Source organism: Salvelinus namaycush, chromosome 40 (genome assembly GCF_016432855.1).
Source record: "Salvelinus namaycush isolate Seneca chromosome 40, SaNama_1.0, whole genome shotgun sequence".
NCBI lineage: Eukaryota > Metazoa > Chordata > Actinopteri > Salmoniformes > Salmonidae > Salvelinus > Salvelinus namaycush.
The window spans coordinates 15,161,897-15,181,757 of NC_052346.1; the positions used below are offsets into that span (position 1 = coordinate 15,161,897).

The window sequence follows — 19,861 nt, forward strand, 5'->3', positions numbered from 1 at the left end:
GGGTGAGAGCAGGCAGGAGGGAGGATGATGATGGTGAGGAAGGTAGTGATGGTGAAGGCTCCTCCTGGGTCATGTATTCGGGGTTGATCCAAAATGCCCTGGTACTCTGGTTACCTTTTTTACTGCTGCCGCCCTGCTGGTGGCCTGGGGTAGTGTCCCCCTGGCTGCTGTCGCCAAGCAGACGGTCCTTCTGAAGGAGTTTGTCCACCCGCTGGATGATACACTCCAGACTCTTGTCTACATTTACCCACACCTTCTCCTGGGGGGAGGGAATGAAGAGGAGGAATACAAAAGAGAAGAACAGTGTAGGGGAAGGGAGAGAAGGGTGGAAGAGAGGAGAAGGGAGGAGAGACGAGAATAAACAAAATCCAATAAAATTTAGTTCAATAACATTGAGTTCCAGTCTAGACATCTGATGGCCCAACAAACCAAACAACAAATCCCTCAGGTAACACACTGCTTTCTTCCTTACATACTGGAACTGGATTTAAGTGCTCCTAAACCACGAAGGCTAAACTGGAGTTGACCTGTGAACCCCTGAGCCCTGGTGACCCCTTGCCTTACCCACTCCTCCTCGTGCCAGTCGACGTGCAGCGAGGAGCGGCTGTTGCATCCGCTCCACTTGGCCAGCAGCGTGTCCCGGTCGTTGCGCAGGACAACTTGATCGCTGGCGTCGGCGGAGGGTGACGCCTTGGAGGCGATGTACTCGGGGCGTGCCGCGTTCAGCGCCTGGATGGCCGACGCCAGCAGTTTGCAGTCGCACTCCGTCACCAGCTGGCGAGTCTGAGGGTAAAGGTCATACGAACCACACAGCGGGAATTGAGCCAAGCAAGAGAGGCCATTCTGTATTCTCTTCAGTCCACATGACAAATTAAATTGGTCAAATAATATATCGATCTCTTTGGGTTTATGACTGAAGACAAAATACACACCTCACAAAGGTCAGTAAAACAGCACAAACAGACCTGGTACCAGGCTAGAGGCTCTCCTTCCCCAACAGACCTGGTACCAGGCTAGAGGCTCTCCTTCCCCAACAGACCTGGTACCAGGCTAGAGGCTCTCCTTCCCCAACAGACCTGGTACCAGGCTAGAGGCTCTCCCTCACCAACAGACCTGGTACCAGGCTAGAGGCTCTCCCTCACCAACAGACCTGGTACCAGGCTAGAGGCTCTCCCTCACCAACAGACCTGGTACCAGGCTAGAGGCTCTCCCTCACCAACAGACCTGGTACCAGGCTAGAGGCTCTCCCTCACCAACAGACCTGGTACCAGGCTAGAGGCTCTACCTCACCTTATCAGCCAGGATGGCGAGGGTCCTCTCCAGACCATTGGCAGAGCGGTCCTTGGCGGCGCGGGACAGCCTCTCAGCATAGTAGCTGACCTGGGTCTTCAGGGTGTTGATGTGGGAGATGATCTCCTTGGCCCGGACAATGTCCTGGGGGATGTACACTATAGACTGACAGCTGGACAGGGCACTGCTGCAGGGACGGACAGGGTGGGGTGTTGAGAGAACACAGCATTTACTCTGAATCACAGACACGTAGACACAGAGACAGTAGTCACAGACAGACGCAGAGACAGTAGTCACAGACACGTAGTCACAGACACGTAGACAGTAGTCACAGACACGTACACAGAGACAGTAGTCACAGACACGTAGACGCAGAGACAGTAGTCACAGACAGTAGTCAGACAGTAGACGCAGAGACAGTAGTCACAGACAGATGCAGAGACAGTAGTCACAGACACGTAGACGCAGAGACAGTAGTCACAGACAGTAGTCAGACAGTAGACGCAGAGAAAGTAGTCACAGACAGTAGTCACAGACAGTAGACACAGACAGTAGACACAGAGAAAGTAGTCAGACAGTAGACGCAGAGAAAGTAGTCACAGACAGTAGACGCAGAGAAAGTAGTCACAGACAGTAGTCAGACAGTAGACACAGAGAAAGTAGTCAGACAGTAGACGCAGAGAAAGTAGTCACAGACAGTAGACGCAGAGAAAGTAGTCACAGACAGTAGTCACAGACACGTAGACACAGACAGTAGACACAGAGAAAGTAGTCACAGACAGTAGTCACAGACAGTAGACACAGAGAAAGTAGTCACAGAGAAAGTAGTCACAGACAGTAGTCACAGACACGTAGACACAGACACGTAGACAGAGACAGTAGTCACAGACACGTAGACACAGACACGTAGACACAGAGAAAGTAGTCACAGACAGTAGTCACAGACACGTAGACAGAGACAGTAGTCACAGACAGTAGTCACAGACACGTAGACACAGACACGTAGACACAGACACGTAGACACAGACACGTAGACACAGACACGTAGACAGAGACAGTAGACACAGACACGTAGACACAGAGACGCAGACAGAGACAGTAGACACGTACAGAGACAGACAAGAGACAAATGACGCAGATGTGTAGACAAAGATGGTAAAAGCACACACAGGAACGTGAGACTGAATGTGCACTGCATTCTGGGAACTGAAGGAGATGGTACTTCTGCAACATTCTCTCACACTGCTTGACATATTACACACCTGGCTGCATACAATTCATATCTGAATAATTCAACTCTGTTAGAATATTCTACTGTGCAGGTCTGGGACTAAAGTGAGCCTCCACAAGCCTGTTCCTCACCTGGAACACAGACAACACTATCTAGACATAGAACCACAGATGTTCAGAGTGAGGCAGACTCTGTTTAAGATGTAGAATGTACAATGCTATTGTTATGGATCTGTTGGTCTCTGTAGTTCTATGCCTCAAACCCCATAGCAAGCGCTCCACTGTAGATCACCCTCTGTCCATACACAGTAGCTTACGATGGTACTCACAGGCGGCCATTGTGGATTCACACTTACAGTGGTGAAACACAGGTAGGTGACTGAGTGACTCAGCCTTACAGCTAAACGACAAACTCAGTGACGGCGAACAAACAATCATTTCCGTGCAGAAAGAACCAAACAAACAGTGGGGAGAATAAAATGACTAAAGAACAGAACCAGAGTACATAGGAACTCACCATTCTTCCTCATAAACGCTGATTAGAAAATAAAGATGCAATTGGAAAAAATTAAAAAGCCAGAAAACTGAAAATCATCTTTGAAATATATAATATAATTAACGGGAAATGCCAAGGCTAAAAGCAGCATAGCATGTAGTGTACAATGAGAAAACAGATAGGTCGGCCGTCAAAATACGGACCATGCAGTAGCACAAGAACAAGGGAAAAACAGACATACACGGATTTGATGAATGAAGCATTGCATTTGACAGTATGTTGTGGGGTATCATTCATTAACCACATAAATAATATCATTCTCAGGACCTGATTCTCAACTGTATAATGACGTTAATGTTTCGACGAAAGCAGTGGTTTGTGTTTAATGCAGGTATTCATTCTGCCTAATGGTTAAAACCTGTTAAAACACCGTAAACGTGTTTCGATGTAGTCCAACGTTACAATACCATTTTAAAAGGGGACGGGGAGAGGTACAAGGGTTTTTCTCTAACAAAAGCAGACTTACGATTCACTTGATTAGAAATGTGTCCGTTAAAAACAAGACTTAAAAAGCCAAGCCCATACACAGCCAGATAGTAAGTAGGGTTGTTAGCTGAGTAGATTAGTGAGCATTGGCAGCAAGAAGGATACACCTAATACAAAGGTCTAACCAAGGTTCTACCACAGTTCCACCTGGGTTCCACCTCTTTGTGAGGTTCTGTACTCACTGTTTCTTGGCCTCCTCGAACTTGGTGATTTGCTTGCGCAGACCGCTGTTCTTGAAGCCCTGGCAGTGGGCGGCGGGAGCCCCGATAGTCACCACGTCATACGTGTGGTCTGGGGGAACAGAACTATTAAGGCCAAAGTGGAGAGATGCATGAACATCCAGGGAATGGGGCTCAGCTCACCAAAGCCAGACTCATCCTGCACCCTCATCCTCTGGACATGAAGGTTGGTGGGTATGAACTCCAGCTTCCTCTCTGCCTTCAGGTTACTGGCCTTGAACGACGGACCTGGAGGAAAGACCAGAGAAAACAGAGGGGTGGAATAGACAGAGTAGGATTCTCATGTTAAACCACAACAAACCAAGCACCTTAGACATAGTTATCTGAGGCTGAAATAAGTTAGTGAGTGTGTTACTTGTAGTCATGTGTGTGTGTGTGTGTGTGTGTGTGTGTGTGTGTGTGTGTGTGTACAGTACTAACCCTTGTAGTTGGTGAGGTCAGAGAGAGTCTCCTGGTAGGCGAGGATGATGGTCTGGTACTGAGTGACTATCTGTTGTCGTAGGTTCTCCCAGCACGGTGACAACTCCCCCAGCTCCTCCAGCTCACAAACCCTGAACACACAAACACTTCGGCAACTTAGGCATTAAGTGATATTTTATTAATGCACACTCAATTAAAAAAATCCCTGGACACGGACACAAATGTGCATTTCGGAGTGTGTATATGTCTCTGTGTGTGAATATGTGTGTGTGTGTGTGTGTATGTATGTATATGTCTGTGTGTGTGTGTGTGTGTGTGTAGTGTACCTGACAGCGTCCTCCTCCAGCAGTAGTTTGACATACTGTCTGGGGATGTTGAGAGACAACACACTTTCAGCCATCTGTTCTAGCACCCGCAGGTTGTGACCGTCCGTGGTGGGGAAACGGTACATTCTGGACATGGTGCCTCCAAACACTGAGAGACACACACGGAAAATACTCATCATCTAACACGATCTCTGAATCATTTATTTTGCTCCACAGTCGAGTAATAAATGATAAAGGACCTGTATATTTGAAGGTCATATTTTGTCTCGTGATGATTTAAAGTGTAAGAGGAGCGTGTGAAAAAGTATTTCCTTCCCAGAGGACAATAAGCCATTCCACTGTATACAGATGTCTGTCCAGACACTCACATCTGAGAGTGGTGACTAAGAAAAGCAACAATCTCTCACTGAGCATACGGGTAATGACATTTCTCTGTGAAACCTGCTAACATCCAGCCATGAGGGATGGATCGGATGTCTAATCAAATCATTTTGAGCCGCAGAAATCATTTTTTAGAACAGCCAATGACATTAGGTGAAATGTTACGGAGGATGATACCGAACTGCATTCGTCTCAGGTGACACTTATGAAATATTGGCGCCTGCTTACAAAGCGCCTCAGTGGGGAGACAGACTCTCCTAGTGGGCTTTGGTAGAGGTGGTGCCAGTGGGCTGAGATAATGGGACAGACCCAGATGTCCCTCCTACCTGATGTCAGCAGGGTGTCTTTGCATAAAGATGCATATTTGGCTCTGACACCCATGGATTCTGTCAGGCTCTCATCCACCGGAAGCACGGTCTGTGGCACACAGGGATAGAAGAGTCACACAATCAGGATGCACACACACACACACGACCCTGGCCACGGTCTCACAGGTCACGGGTGTCTGACATTTGGTGTCAGCGGTAGGGATCCGGCGAGAGTCTCGGAAGCTCACCCTGCCGTTGATGGTGTCTGGTAACCTGGCAACAGGCAGAGTCCTCTGGTCCCTCTTCTCCTCTATCTGCCAGGCAATGATGGTGATGTTCCCCACGTGCTTGTTCTCTGCAGATCTGTCATCAATAACACACATCAATAGGGCTGTCAACGGCATCCCCCAGGATCACACAGTCTACAGTCAAGCAGCAACGATCAAACAGCAAAAAACTATGACAGACCCAAAACAATCTAGCTGAAAAATGTATAGGCTTCATATTTACATTACTATGGAGTCATGCATCCTCGTCGGTTATAAGAAAATAATAATTTGTCTGCTTACATTTGTCCTATTTCACAAATGTACAAGTATATATTATACACGTGTGAATTAGATTTTCTTTCTCCCATATCCCCACTCCTCCTGAGACCCCCTCACAGAGTGGGGTCACGGCCAGGGTCAGCCATTGATAACTAAAGAATGAAACAGGATTAGTGAGTGTTGGCAGCAAGCAGGACACACCTGATACAACAGCAACCCTGGAACAATTAGGGTTAAGTGCCTTGCTCAAGGGCACACAGATTTTGTTTTACCTTGCCGGCTCTGGTTACTGGCTCAGTGCGCCAACCGCTAGGCTACCTGCCGCCTTACCAAAGGCATGGCATATTTTATTTTTTATTTAACCTTTATTTAACTAGGCAAGTCAGTTAAGAACAAATTCTTATTTTATAATGACGGCCTACCCCGGCCAAACCCTAACCCGGATGACGCTGGGCCAATTGTGCGCCGCCCTATGGGACTCCCAATCACGGCCTATTGTGATAGAGCCTGGATTCAAACCAGGGTGTCTGTAGTGACACCCCTAGCACTGAGATGCAGTGCCTTAGGGTCAGGGTCAGGTGTAACCTGTGTCTCTCATACCTCAGGGTCAGGTGTAACCTCTGTGTCTCTCATACCTCAGGGTCAGGTGTAACCTGTGTCTCTCATACCTCAGGGTCAGGTGTAACCTCTGTGTCTCTCATACCTCAGGGTCAGGTGTAACCTGTGTCTCTCATACCTCAGGGTCAGGTGTAACCTGTGTGTCTCTCATACCTCAGGGTCAGGTGTAACCTGTGTGTCTCTCATACCTCAGGGTCAGGTCTAACCTGTGTGTCTCATACCTCAGGGTCAGGTGTAACCTGTGTCTCTCATACCTCAGGGTCAGGTTTAACCTGTGTGTCTCTCATACCTCAGGGTCAGGTTTAACCTGTGTGTCTCTCATACCTCAGGGTCAGGTTTAACCTGTGTGTCTCTCATACCTCAGGGTCAGGTTTAACCTGTGTGTCTCTCATACCTCAGGGTCAGGTTTAACCTGTGTGTCTCTCATACCTCAGGGTCAGGTTTAACCTGTGTGTCTCTCATACCTCAGGGTCAGGTTTAACCTGTGTGTCTCTCATACCTCAGGGTCAGGTTTAACCTGTGTGTCTCTCATACCTCAGGGTCAGGTTTAACCTGTGTGTCTCTCATACCTCAGGGTCAGGTGTAACCTGTGTCTCTCTCATACCTCAGGGTCAGGTGTAACCTGTGTCTCTCATACCTCAGGGTCAGGTGTAACCTGTGTCTCTCATACCTCAGGGTCAGGTGTAACCTGTGTCTCTCATACCTCAGGGTCAGGTGTAACCTGTGTCTCTCATACCTCAGGGTCAGGTGTAACCTGTGTCTCTCATACCTCAGGGTCAGGTGTAACCTGTGTCTCTCATACCTCAGGGTCAGGTGTAACCTGTGTCTCTCATACCTCAGGGTCAGGTTTAACCTGTGTCTCTCATACCTCAGGGTCAGGTGTAACCTGTGTCTCTCATACCTCAGGGTCAGGTTTAACCTGTGTCTCTCATACCTCAGGGTCAGGTTTAACCTGTGTCTCTCATACCTCAGGGTCAGGTGTAACCTGTGGTTCTTCTCCTGCAGCAACTCCTTCACAGGAAACAGAGCTGAGCCCAATAAATACATCTAGGTCAGGAGAGAGAGAAAGCGAGAGAATAAAAAGAGAGAAAGCGAGGGAGAGAACGAGGGAGTGAGTGAGCGAGAGAGAAAGGCTAGAGAGACAGACGTCTAAGAAAACAACACTCCCAAGGTGGCTGGTGAGGGAAGGGAGGTGATGAAAGGAATGGGACTGACCTAGTAGTTTATTATCTGATGGGAGCAGGACATATTACTTGGTGTTTTAATGTCATCTTATCTAATATTCTACTCACCGTGCCCTGAGAGCGGTCCTTGACGTCGTACACAGACAGCTTGACCTGCGTCTGCTGGTTGATCAGAGAGTCCTGGAAGAAGGCTATGCTGCTCAGGAATATAGGGTTATTGGTGCCCTGTAGGGGGAAGCAATCAATCCATGAAGCTCTCATTGTTGCTTCATCTAAACTGTACACATAAAGAAAGATATTAGTTAACAACATGCTAAAATCATGTTTTATTGTCACATACACCAGATAGGTGCAATAGATTGTGTTGTTTTACAGGGTCAGCCATAGTAGTACGGCGCCCCTGGAGCAAATTAGGGTTAAGTGCCTTGCTTAAAGACACATCGACAGATTCTTCACCTTGTCGGCTTGGGTATTCGAACCAGCGACCTTTCAGTTCCTGGTTCAAACTTTGAACTGCTAGGCTACCTGCCGGATAACAACATTCTGCAATCATACAGGAACACAACAGTGCAGTGCAATGGACGGCCCCAGGGGGCAGGGGGACGACGGCCCCAGGGGGCAGGGGGGCGACGGCCCCAGGGGGCAGGGGGGCGACGGCAGTAGGGGGCAGAGGGGCGACGGCAGTAGGGGGCAGAGGGGCGACGGCAGTAGGGGGCAGAGGGGCGACGGCAGTACGGGGCAGAGGGATGATGGTCTGTCTCACCTCGATGATCTCAGTCTGGGTGTGTTTGGTCCAGAAGGCCTGGGGAGGGGTGGTGCAGCTCACTGCCACAAAGCTGTTGGGTTTCCGCTCCAGAGCTGGGGTCACCAACTCATTACAGGCTGGGGAGGGAGGGACACAGCACGTTGGAACACACGGAACAAGAAATGAAAGACAAATTCCTATAGAAGTTAATTTACTGTACTCACCCACACTGAACTCTAGAACAGGCTCATCTGGATCCTGGCTGTTTCCTACAAAACAGCAAAGTAGCATTAACTCATACAAGTCATTTTCCACTAATTCAGTTGGCAGAAATGAAAGGACAACAGTGATAAAAACATGTCGGTGTACCTTGATATACAGACTGGATAAACAGGATGTGTACAAGACAGGAAGTAATTCCATTACCAATTGTTCATCACATGGTCTCTCATATTGTTTGTTTCCTTGATATTGTCTGTGTCCAACACATAACAAGCAACCCTTTCCCATTCACCTGCGAGCGCCAGGCCGATCATCTCAGAGGAGAGGTCAAAGGTGTTGGCCCGGTACACTGACCAGGGTCTCTGGTGGCGGGGGCTACGCTCTCTAGCCTCCGACATCCTGCTGGTCTTCTCCAGGGGGGAGGAGAGGCGCGGGTGGTGGTGGTGAGAACACACACCCTTGTACTGAGCCACTCCACGGCCCTGCCTGGGCCTTCCTCTACGAGCTGAGAGAAGTAGAGAGAGAAGGAGAGAGAAGGGACAATGATAAACATAAGGGACCACACCAATTATACATCCATTCACATCTCCACTCTGACCATTGTTTCTCTCTCTTTTCCCTCTCTGTACCTCCCCTTCACCTTCTCCGCTCACATTTCGATTTTGGTGCAGGAGCACTGCAGGCTGTGGAGGTGGCTGGACTCCCAGAGGAGAGGCTAGTCCACATACAGAGAGACAGAGGGATGGACGGAAAGATAGAGAGACAGGGATGGAGGGACATCGACAGAGAGAGCAGCACGTGTCTGTGAACATGCAGTTAGATATCATTACTCTGCTTCAGCAGCATCCCGAGAGCACTGCATCTATCTCTCTGCTGCACAATCTGCTCTCAACCACATCTGACAAATTCGCTTATTTGTGTGTGTGTGTGTGTGTGTGTGTGTGTGTGTGTGCGGGCTCACGCGTCCGTCTGTCCCTCACTGTGTGTCTATATGTGTACTCGAGTCTGACTGTCTAGCAAGGCTTTTGTCCATGGAGTCCTAAATTCATAGATTTCAGAGTTTTGATACAGTGGATGCATTGTCTTTGTTTGGGCACAAAGTGTACTACATGAAGTAAACACAGACTGTCCTTTAGCCTGCCAGCAGACAGGGACAAGCTCTGAATAGGACAATGTCATTCGTCCTGTTTACACAACGGTCTCCCGTTATTTCAAAACTGTCGCTTACAATTTCACACTATTATTTCAAGGGGCACTTGATCACATTAATTCAGAGTGAAGCCACGATGGAGTAGGTGTCAAATCGCACATATTTCAACCCGTGTGTCATCAGTTAATTGATAGCATAGAGGAACTGAGAGTTATAAAACGTATCATCTTAAATGATGGCAGCATAGTGCCTTCAGAAAGTATTCAGACCCCATGACTTGTTACGCAACAGCAGTATTCTAAAATGTATACAATATTTTAGTCCCCTCAATCTACACACAACACCCCATAATGACAAAGTGAAAAGGTTTTGATTTTTCTAATATATATATATTTGGAAAAGGCACACACCTGTCTATATAAAGGTCCCACAGTTGACCGTGCATGTCAGAGCAAAAACCAAGCCAAGAGGTTTAAGGAATTGTCAATAGAGCTCAGAGATAGGATTGTGTCGAGGCACAGATCTGGGGAAGGGTACCAAAACATTTCTGCAACATTGAAGGTCCCCAAGAACGCACTGTTCTCCATCATTCTTAAATGGAAGAAGTTTGGAACCGCCAAGACTCTTCCTAGAGCTGGCCGCCCAGCCAAACTGAGTAACCGGGGGAGAACGGCCTTGGTCAGGGAGGTGACCAAGAACCCTATTTGTCACTCTTACAGAGCTCCACAGTTCCTCTGTGGAGATGGGAGAACCTTCCAGAAGGACAACCATCTCTGCAGTACTCCTCCAATCAGGCCTTTATGGTAGAGTGGCCAGACGGAAGCCAATCCTCAGTAAAAAAGGAACATGACAGCCCACTTGGAGTTTGCCAAAAGGCACCTAAAGGACTCTGACCATGACAAACATGGTGATGCCAAGCATCACGTCTGGAAGAAACCTGGCACCATCCCTACGGTGAAGCATGGTGGTGGCAGCATCATGCTGTGGGGATGTTCTTCAGCGGCAGGGACTGGGAGACTTGTCAGGATCGAGGGAAAGATGAACGGAGCAAAGTACTGAGATATCCTTGATGAAAACCTGCTCCAGCACGCTCAAGACCTCAGACTGGGGCGAAGGTTCACCTTCCAACAGGACAACGACCCTAAGCACAGTCAAGACAACGCAGGAGTGGCTTCGAGACAAGTCTCTGAATGTCCTTGAGTGGCCCAGCCAGAGCCCGGACTTGAACCCGATCGAACATCTCTGGAAAGACCTGAGAATAGCTGTGCAGCGAATGCACTGTATAAGTTGGCATCAACTGAAGAAGGGTCTGAATAGGCATAAACGGAGCAACATGTGCCCTTCACACAAAATAACAATGAGTGGTGACAGATGTTTTTCTCAATGTTGAACTGACACTTTCATATCAGTGATGCGTATTCCAAATATAGAGCGCATTTCTGCTCTCACTCCTCATCACAAAACCATTCAATGTCCCTCCCACTCCTTATCCTCTCCCCACACCTCCCCCTCAGGGGACATAGTTCATCCAGGGAAGGCCCTCAGCCATTGGCCAGTTAGCACAGGAACCAGGCCTCTCCTCAAACAGGAACAATTAGCCCATTTACACTGAGGCTGGAGGCTGTGGGTAATAGACCAGCCCTGGTCTACTTACAGCTTCAATAGAGATCCACACTATTTCTGTCACTGCTAACAGCTGGAGTATAGTAGCTAGCAACAGCCCACAGCACCAAGGCTAGAACACCTCAGAGAGACTAGGTCAGGCAAGGAGGAACAAGTCAGAGCTGCTTGCTTTCACATACGTCTATTGACAATACCCAGCTTAGTCAAGATGATCAACACTGCCTGGGTGTACCGTATGAACAAAACCACTTATCAAGGTTCCGTTGAACACTTTGTTGCTCTGTGATACCACATGTCCACTGCTGGGTTAAATGACAAGTGTTGGGCTGATATGTAGGGCATCCTTTATGCAGAGAGCCTTTCAAGGGTTCATGTGGACTATCCCAGAGATTCAGCTGTGGCGAGATAATACAAACAGCAGGATCTTTTTCTAGGGATTCTGATGGAACCACTCCTTCATCTGCCCCCGGTCGTCTCCATGGTAACAACAGTGCGCTCTTCAAAGTATCACTCTGGGCCTTGCTCAATGAAACACACTGACCAGGTTTCCTGAAGAAAACGGTTGACTTATTTAGTTGGACTGTAAGGACATAGACATGGCAGAAGGGTTGGTCATCAGCTTGACTGGAAGGCACATTCCTGTGTGTTATGATGATGAGTAGGAGCAGAAGGATAAGGACATCCTGCTAGCATAATGATGTCTGCTCTGATCATGTAGGTAAACTTCCCCTGCAGGTCAGTGTTTCTCCTAGGTTACATCAAGGACATCCAGCTAGCTTAATGATGTCTGCTCTGATCATGTAGGTAAACTTCCCCTGCAGGTCAGTGTTTCTCCTAGGTTACATCAATGACATCCAGCTAGCTTAATGATGTCTGCTCTGATCAAGTAGGTAAACTTCCCCTGCAGGTCAGTGTTTCTCCTAGGTTACATCAAGGACATCCTGCTAGCTTAATGATGTCTGCTCTGATCATGTAGGTAAACTTCCCCTGCAGGTCAGTGTTTCTCCTAGGTTACATCAAGGACATCCAGCTAGCTTAATGATGTCTGCTCTGATCATGTAGGTAAACTTCCCCTGCAGGTCAGTGTTTCTCCTAGGTTACATCAAGGACATCCAGCTAGCTTAATGACGTCTGCTCTGATCATGTAGGTAAACTTCCCCTGCGGGCCAGTGTTTCTCCTAGGTTACACCAAGGACATCCAGCTAGCTTAATGACGTCTGCTCTGATCATGTAGGTAAACTTCCCCGGCAGGCCAGTGTTTCTCCTAGGTTACATCAAGGACATCCAGCTAGCTTAATGACGTCTGCTCTGATCATGTAGGTAAACTTCCCCGGCAGGCCAGTGTTTCTCCTAGGTTACATCAAGGACATCCAGCTAGCTTAATGACGTCTGCTCTGATCATGTAGGTAAACTTCCCCGGCAGGCCAGTGTTTCTCCTAGGTTACATCAAGGACATCCAGCTAGCTTAATGACGTCTGCTCTGATCATGTAGGTAAACTTCCCCGGCAGGCCAGTGTTTCTCCTAGGTTACATCAAAAGAAAGGAAGGGAACTAAATACCTGGACTGTATAGCCGCAAATATTTTGGTCTATGTTTAGGCAGGGGTGTGCAACAGAGCTAGGGAAGGGGGGGGGGGGGGGGGGCGTCCCACCTATGCATTCATAGGGGAAACCTTGTCATAGAGCCACACATCCTCAGAGTGCTGTCAGTTGGGCATCATTCCACAGAGGCTGGGCTGGGGGCTTTCCTGGCAGGAGTACAAGGTGCTGGAGGCCTGTCTTGTCTAATCAGGCAGAAATTCTGGAGGAGAGCCCATCGATAGCTAGTGGATGCTGCTGGTGGTGAAAAGTTCAGCAGATACAGGTCTGGTTAGCACACTCATCACAGACCCTCTTCTGCCCTGCCAGAGCACATGTGGCTCTGGCCAAATAAAGTGCACTATATAAGCAATAGGGTGCACTTCAGGGAATGAATCCAAATGTCTTGTATGTGCTCTCTGTACAATGGATCAACATTGATTGAATTCATGGTCAGGTTCTTTGGCTACTACCTACAACTGTTCTGTAATTGCCTGGGAATATGGGCCAAATGGTAGCAGACGGTGGTAGGCCTGATCACAGACGACAATGGTGCCAGGATCGTGGACTACAGGAAAGGGAGGGCCAAGCACACCCTCATCCACATCGACAGGGCTGTAATGGAGCGGGTTGAGAGTCAAGTTCCTCTGTGTCCACATCACTAAGGAAGTAACATGGTCCTCACACACTAACACAGTCAAGAAGGCACGACAACACCTCTTCCCCCTCAGGAGGCTGAAAAGATTTGACATGGGCCCTCAGATCCTCAAAAAGTTCTACAGCTGCACCATTGAGAGCATCTTGATTGGCTGCATCACCGCCTGGTATGGCAACTGCTTGGCATCTGACCGCAAGGCGCTAGAGGGTAGTGCGTACGGCCCTGTACATCACTGGGGCCAAGCTTCCTGCCATCCAGGACCTCTATACCAGGCTGTGTAAGAGGAAGACCCTAAAAATTGTCAAAGACTCCAGCCACCCAAGTCATAGACTGTTCTCTCTGCTACCGCACGACAAGTGGTACCGATGCACCAAGTCTGGAACCAACAGGCCCCTAACAGCTTCTACCCCCAAGCCAGAAGACTACTAAATAGTTAACCGAATAGCTACCTGGCCTATCTGCACTGACCCCCCTGCACAAAATCTTTTGACGCATCACATACGCTTCTGCTACCGTTTATTATCTATACTGTTGCCTAGTCACTTTATCCCTACCTATATGTACATGTATACCTCAATTACATCATACCCCTGCACATCGACTCGGTACTGGTACCCCGTGTATATAGCCTGCACATCGACTCGGTACTGGTACCCCGTGTATATAGCCTGCACATCGACTCGGTACTGGTACCCCGTGTATATAGCCTGCACATCGACTCGGTACTGGTAAGGCAAGGGCTGATTTCAAGGTTTTACTGTTAACCAACAAAGTGTTACATGGGCTTGCTCCTACCTATCTTTCCGAGTTGGTCCTGCCGTACATACCTACATGTACGCTACGGTCACAAGACGCAGGCCTCCTAATTGTCCCTAGAATTTCTAAGCAAACAGCTGGAGGCAGGGCTTTCTCCTATAGATCTCCATTTTTATGGAATGGTCTGCCTACCCATGTGAGAGACGCAGACTCGGTCTCAACCTTTAAGTCTTTACTGAAGACTCATCTCTTCAGTAGGTCATATGATTGAGTGTAGTCTGGCCCAGGAGTGTGAAGGTGAACGGAAAGGCTCTGGAGCAACAAACCGCTCTTGCTGTCTCTGCCTGGCCGGTTCCCCTCTTTCCACTGGGATTCTCTGCCTCTAACCCTATTACAGGGGCTGAGTCACTGGCTTACTGGTGCTCTTTCATGCCGTCCCTAGGAGGGGTGCGTCACTTGAGTGGGTTGAGTCACTGACGTGATCTTCCTGTCTGGGTTGGCGCCCCCCCTTGGTTTGTGCCGTGGCGGAGATCTTTGTGGGCTATACTCTGCCTTGTCTCAGGATGGTAAGTTGGTGGTTGAAGATTTCCCTCTAGTGGTGTGGGGGCTGTGCTTTGGCAAAGTGGGTGGGGTTATATCCTTCCTGTTTGGCCCTGTCCGGGGGTATCATCGGATGGGGCCACAGTGTCTCCTGACCCCTCCTGTCTCAGCCTCCAGTATTTATGCTGCAGTAGTTAATGTGTCGGGGGGCTAGGGTCAGTTTGTTATATCTGGTGGATTTCTCCTGTCTTATCCGGTGTCCTGTGTGAATTTAAGTATGCTCTCTCTAATTCTCTCCTTCTCTCTTTCTTTCTCTCTCTCGGAGGACCTGAGCCCTAGGACCATGCGTCAGGACTACCTGGCATGATGACTCCTTGCTGTCCCCAGTCCACCTGGCCTTGCTGCTGCTCCAGTTTCAACTGTTCTGCCTATGGAACCCTGACCTGTTCACTGGACGTGCTAAAAAAGCCAACTGACATTTACTCCTGAGATGCTGACTTGCTACACCCTCAATAACTACTATGATTATTATTATTTAACCATGCTGTTCATTTATGAACATTTGAACATCTTGGCCATGTTCTGTTATAATCTCCACCCGGCACAGCCAGAAGAGGCCACCCCTCATAGCCTGGTTCCTCTAGGTTTCTTCCTAGGTTTTGGCCTTTCTAGGGAGTTTTTCCTAGCCACCGTGCTTCTACACCTGCATTGCTTGCTGTTTGGGGTTTTAGGCTGGGTTTCTGTACAGCACTTTGAGATATCAGCATATGTACGAAGGGCTATATAAATACAGTTGATTTGATACCCCGTGTATATAGCCTGCACATCGACTCGGTACTGGTACCCCGTGTATATAGCCTGCACATCGACTCGGTACTGGTACCCCGTGTATATAGCCTGCACATCGACTCGGTACTGGTACCCCGTGTATATAGCCTGCACATCGACTCGGTACTGGTACCCCGTGTATATAGCCTGCACATCGACTCGGTACTGGTACCCCGTGTATATAGCCTGCACATCGACTCGGTACTGGTATCCTGTGTATATAGCCATGTTATTGTTACTCATTGTGCATTCCTTGTTTTACAAATTTTTTCTATATTTTTCTCTGCATTGTTGGGAAGGGCCCGTAAGTAAGCATTTCACTGTTAGTCTACACCTGTTGTTTATGAAGCATGTGACAAATAACATTTGATTTATAGCACCAGAGTGAGGAGACCCTGATTATTAGTAACTCATGGGCTTTTGGAGCTTCCACGGCTAGGTTAACAAATCCATGCTGGGTTTCTGACATAGTTTCTCACACCCAGTAACAACTGGAGAATACCGCACAGACTGGTCCGGGACCAGACTCGGTTCAAACCGGTTTCTAGGTTTGCGAATACGGGTTTGATGAATTCTCAGTGTCTTTGTTTTACCCTGGGCACCTGGTACTGTAGGTTAACCAGATAAACAGGTAAACAGAGACATTGACACTTGTGACATTGTCCTCACCAGAGAAGCTAAGGACTTACAATGCGAAGCATAGGTTTCTACCTGATTTACCTTAAAAATGGGGGGAGTGACACCAACGGTGACAGCTAGTCTTACTGGCATCCGATCTGACTGGCAGGGTTTAGTGGATTTCACTTCTGCTGTTATGTTAAGTCTAATGCTGCACGCAACCAGAAAGCTCTCTATGAAGGAACCGAGTGAGTGAGCGCGTGTGACATTGAGGACCCTGTGAGGCGTCCACGGTACTGCCTGAAATCAGATTTCTCCTTTCTCTCCCTGTTTACTCCCTCTCCTTCCCAGCAGACTACACTCCTGCTAATTCCACCGTTAATGAGTCTAATTCAGCCGTGTGACTCAGTGACTCCATCAGGATTACCAGCCAAGCGACAAGATCATTCTTTAATTTGTCTTGAATCTAAAAACCTCAGCTTGCCTTGGTTGTGAAAGCACCTCAAGGCTCCGTGTTTCTTCCAACTCTGTGCTGGTTTCAGGACCCTCCCTCCAGAGCTCCTCTGAGTGGGATTGACACTATCACAAGGAGGGGTCTTGTCCAACCACATCTGGAAATGAGGACATGTTTGTTTCAAGGGTTTCTCTGTTCTCAGTCTCAGACTGTCTCCAAGCCTGAGAAGGGCAGTGTGGAGGAGAGCTCGGTCCTGTTGCCCTTAAAAGGCAAAAAAATGTTTCTGTGTTGACTGACTGCCAAGGTGCTGACTGTCCAGGCCAGGCATCACACACGCACACAAACGACGACGAGCTAAAAGCATAGTCTCAGAGTTTCCTCAGATCTTGACTTCCCATCTCTGCCTTATCAAACACACCTATACAGAAGACAGGATATCAGCTCTCTCTCCATGTCACTAGTTTCCATTTTACTGTCGTCCTCCTGCACTACCAGCCCACATTAGTTATTTTTATAGCCCCAGCCTTGTCTAAACAGACTACTACTCTGCACCACACCAGTATCTGTGTCATAATGACTATGGAGAAGGTAAAAACTGCTGGAGAGCAAACAGAGTACATTCACATGCTTATTTTATCTGTCTAAATGAGGTGCTGTGAGTAAGCCCTGTATCAGGGTCAAATAGCACTGGATTCATCATAAAATGTAATAGACAATCTATCAAAATAATATCTCCAAAATCTTAGACTTCCCTGCCATTTTCATTTCCTGAATAAATATTAGGATGAATTGGTAGGTGCAGAAAGTCTTACATATTCTTCACCTTAATTTGTATGATGTAGAGTAGTTAGTGTTGCCCTCCAGACTAGAGGTCGACCGATTAATTGGAATGGCCGATTAATTAGGGCCAATTTCAAGTTTTCATAACAATCGGTAATCTGTATTTTTGGACGCCGATTATGGCCGATTACATTGCACTCCACGAGGAGACTGCGTGGCAGGCTGACTACCTGTTACGCGAGTGCAGCAAGGAGCCAAGGTAAGTTGCTAGCTAGCATTAAACTTATCTTATAAAAAACAATCAATCTTAACATAATGACTAGTTAACTACACATGGTTGATGATATTACTAGTTTATCTAGCGTGTCCTGCGTTGAATATAATTGATGCGGTGCCTGTTAATTTATCATTGAATCACAGCCTACTTCGCCAAATGGGTGATGATTTAACAAGCGCATTCGCTAAAAAAGCACTGTCGTTGCACCTATGTGCACCTAACCATAAACATCAATGCCTTTCTTAAAATCAATACACAAGTATATATTTTTAAACCTGCATATTCAGTTAATATTGCCTGCTAACATTCATTTATTTTAACAAGGGAAATTGTGCCACTTCTCTTGCGTTCTGTGCAAGCAGAGTCAGGGTATATGCAGCAGTTTGGGCCGCCTGGCTCGTTGCGAACTGTGTGAAGACCATTTCTTCCTAGAAAACCCCGTAATTAATTTGCCAGATTTGTACATAATTATGACATAACATTGAAGGTTGTGCAATGTAGCAGCAATATTTTGACTTAAGGATGCCACCCGTTAGATAAAATACGAAAACGGTTCCGTATTTCACTGAAAGCATAAACATTTTGTTTTCAAAATAATAGGTCATTAATATGGTCAAATCCGGAAACTAAGGCTCGTATTTCTGTGTGTTTATTATATTATAATTAAGTCTATGGTTCAATATAGCAGTCTGACTGAGCGGTGGTAGGCAGCAGCAGGCTCGTAAGCATTCATTCAAACAGCACTTTCCTGCATTTGCCAGCAGCTCTTCGCTGTGCTTCAAGCATTGAGCTGTTTATGACTTCAAGTCTATCAACTCCCGAGATTAGGCTGGCAATACTATAGTACCTATAAGAATATCCAATAGTCAAAAGGTACATGAAATACAAATGGTATTGAGAGAAATAGTCCTATAATTCCTACATCTTCTTACCTGGCAATATTGAGACTCATGTTAAAAGGAACCACCAGCTTTCTCATGTTCTGAGCAAGGAACTTAAACGTTAGCTTTTTTACATGGCACATATTGCACTTGTACTTCCTTCTCCAAAACTGTGTTTTTGCATTATTTAAACCAAATTGAACACGTTTCATTATTTATTTGAGACTAAGTTAATTTTATATATTATATTAAGTTAAAATAAAAGTGTTCATTCAGTAGTTGTAATTATAAATATATATATCATTTTTTATTATTTTTATTTAAAAATCGGCCGATTAATCGGCATGGCCTTTTTTTGGTCCTCCAATAATCGGTATCGGAGTTGAAAAATCATAGTCTGTTGACCTCTACTCCAGACTAGCTGCCTAGTTCCTACAGTAGTGAGAGCAGCCCTCCAGACTAGCTGCCTAGTTCCTACAGTAGTGAGAGCAGCCCTCCAGACTAGCTGCCTAGTTCCTATAGTAGTGAGAGCAGCCCTCCAGACTAGCTGCCTAGTTCCTACAGTAGTGAGAGCAGCCCTCCAGACTAGCTGCCTAGTTCCTATAGTAGTGAGAGCAGCCCTCCAGACTAGCTGCCTAGTTCCTATAGTAGTGAGAGCAGCCCTCCAGACTAGCTGCCTAGTTCCTATAGTAGTGAGAGCAGCCCTCCAGACTAGCTGCCTAGTTCCTACAGTAGTGAGAGCAGCCCTCCAGACTAGCTGCCTAGTTCCTACAGTAGTGAGAGCAGCCCTCCAGACTAGCTGCCTAGTTCCTACAGTAGTGAGAGCAGCCCTCCAGACTAGCTGCCTAGTTCCTACAGTAGTGAGAGCAGCCCTCCAGACTAGCTGCCTAGTTCCTATAGTAGTGAGAGCAGCCCTCCAGACTAGCTGCCTAGTTCCTACAGTAGTGAGAGCAGCCCTCCAGACTAGCTGCCTAGTTCCTATAGTAGTGAGAGCAGCCCTCCAGACTAGCTGCCTAGTTCCTACAGTAGTGAGAGCAGCCCTCCAGACTAGCTGCCTAGTTCCTATAGTAGTGAGAGCAGCCCTCCAGACTAGCTGCCTAGTTCCTATAGTAGTGAGAGCAGCCCTCCAGACTAGCTGCCTAGTTCCTATAGTAGTGAGAGCAGCC

General features: G+C 47.5%; 1 protein-coding gene across 1 annotated transcript in view; it reads right to left on the reverse strand.

The window, feature by feature from the left end:
• LOC120033511 (inositol polyphosphate-4-phosphatase type I A-like) overlaps nucleotides 1-19,861 on the reverse strand; it is a 35,966-nt gene that overhangs the window by 4,247 nt on the left and 11,858 nt on the right. Inside the window, exons 2-15 of the mRNA XM_038979882.1 lie at nucleotides 8,846-9,058; nucleotides 8,556-8,600; nucleotides 8,350-8,468; nucleotides 7,695-7,811; nucleotides 7,370-7,449; nucleotides 5,485-5,599; nucleotides 5,255-5,345; nucleotides 4,548-4,695; nucleotides 4,222-4,352; nucleotides 3,925-4,029; nucleotides 3,745-3,853; nucleotides 1,291-1,477; nucleotides 565-783; nucleotides 115-259 (exon numbers count right to left, since the gene is read on the reverse strand). Of these exons, the coding sequence (XP_038835810.1) occupies nucleotides 115-259; nucleotides 565-783; nucleotides 1,291-1,477; nucleotides 3,745-3,853; nucleotides 3,925-4,029; nucleotides 4,222-4,352; nucleotides 4,548-4,695; nucleotides 5,255-5,345; nucleotides 5,485-5,599; nucleotides 7,370-7,449; nucleotides 7,695-7,811; nucleotides 8,350-8,468; nucleotides 8,556-8,600; nucleotides 8,846-8,951 (1,717 nt within the window). The 5' untranslated portion in view covers nucleotides 8,952-9,058. The remainder of the gene's footprint in view (nucleotides 1-114; nucleotides 260-564; nucleotides 784-1,290; nucleotides 1,478-3,744; nucleotides 3,854-3,924; nucleotides 4,030-4,221; nucleotides 4,353-4,547; nucleotides 4,696-5,254; nucleotides 5,346-5,484; nucleotides 5,600-7,369; nucleotides 7,450-7,694; nucleotides 7,812-8,349; nucleotides 8,469-8,555; nucleotides 8,601-8,845; nucleotides 9,059-19,861) is intronic.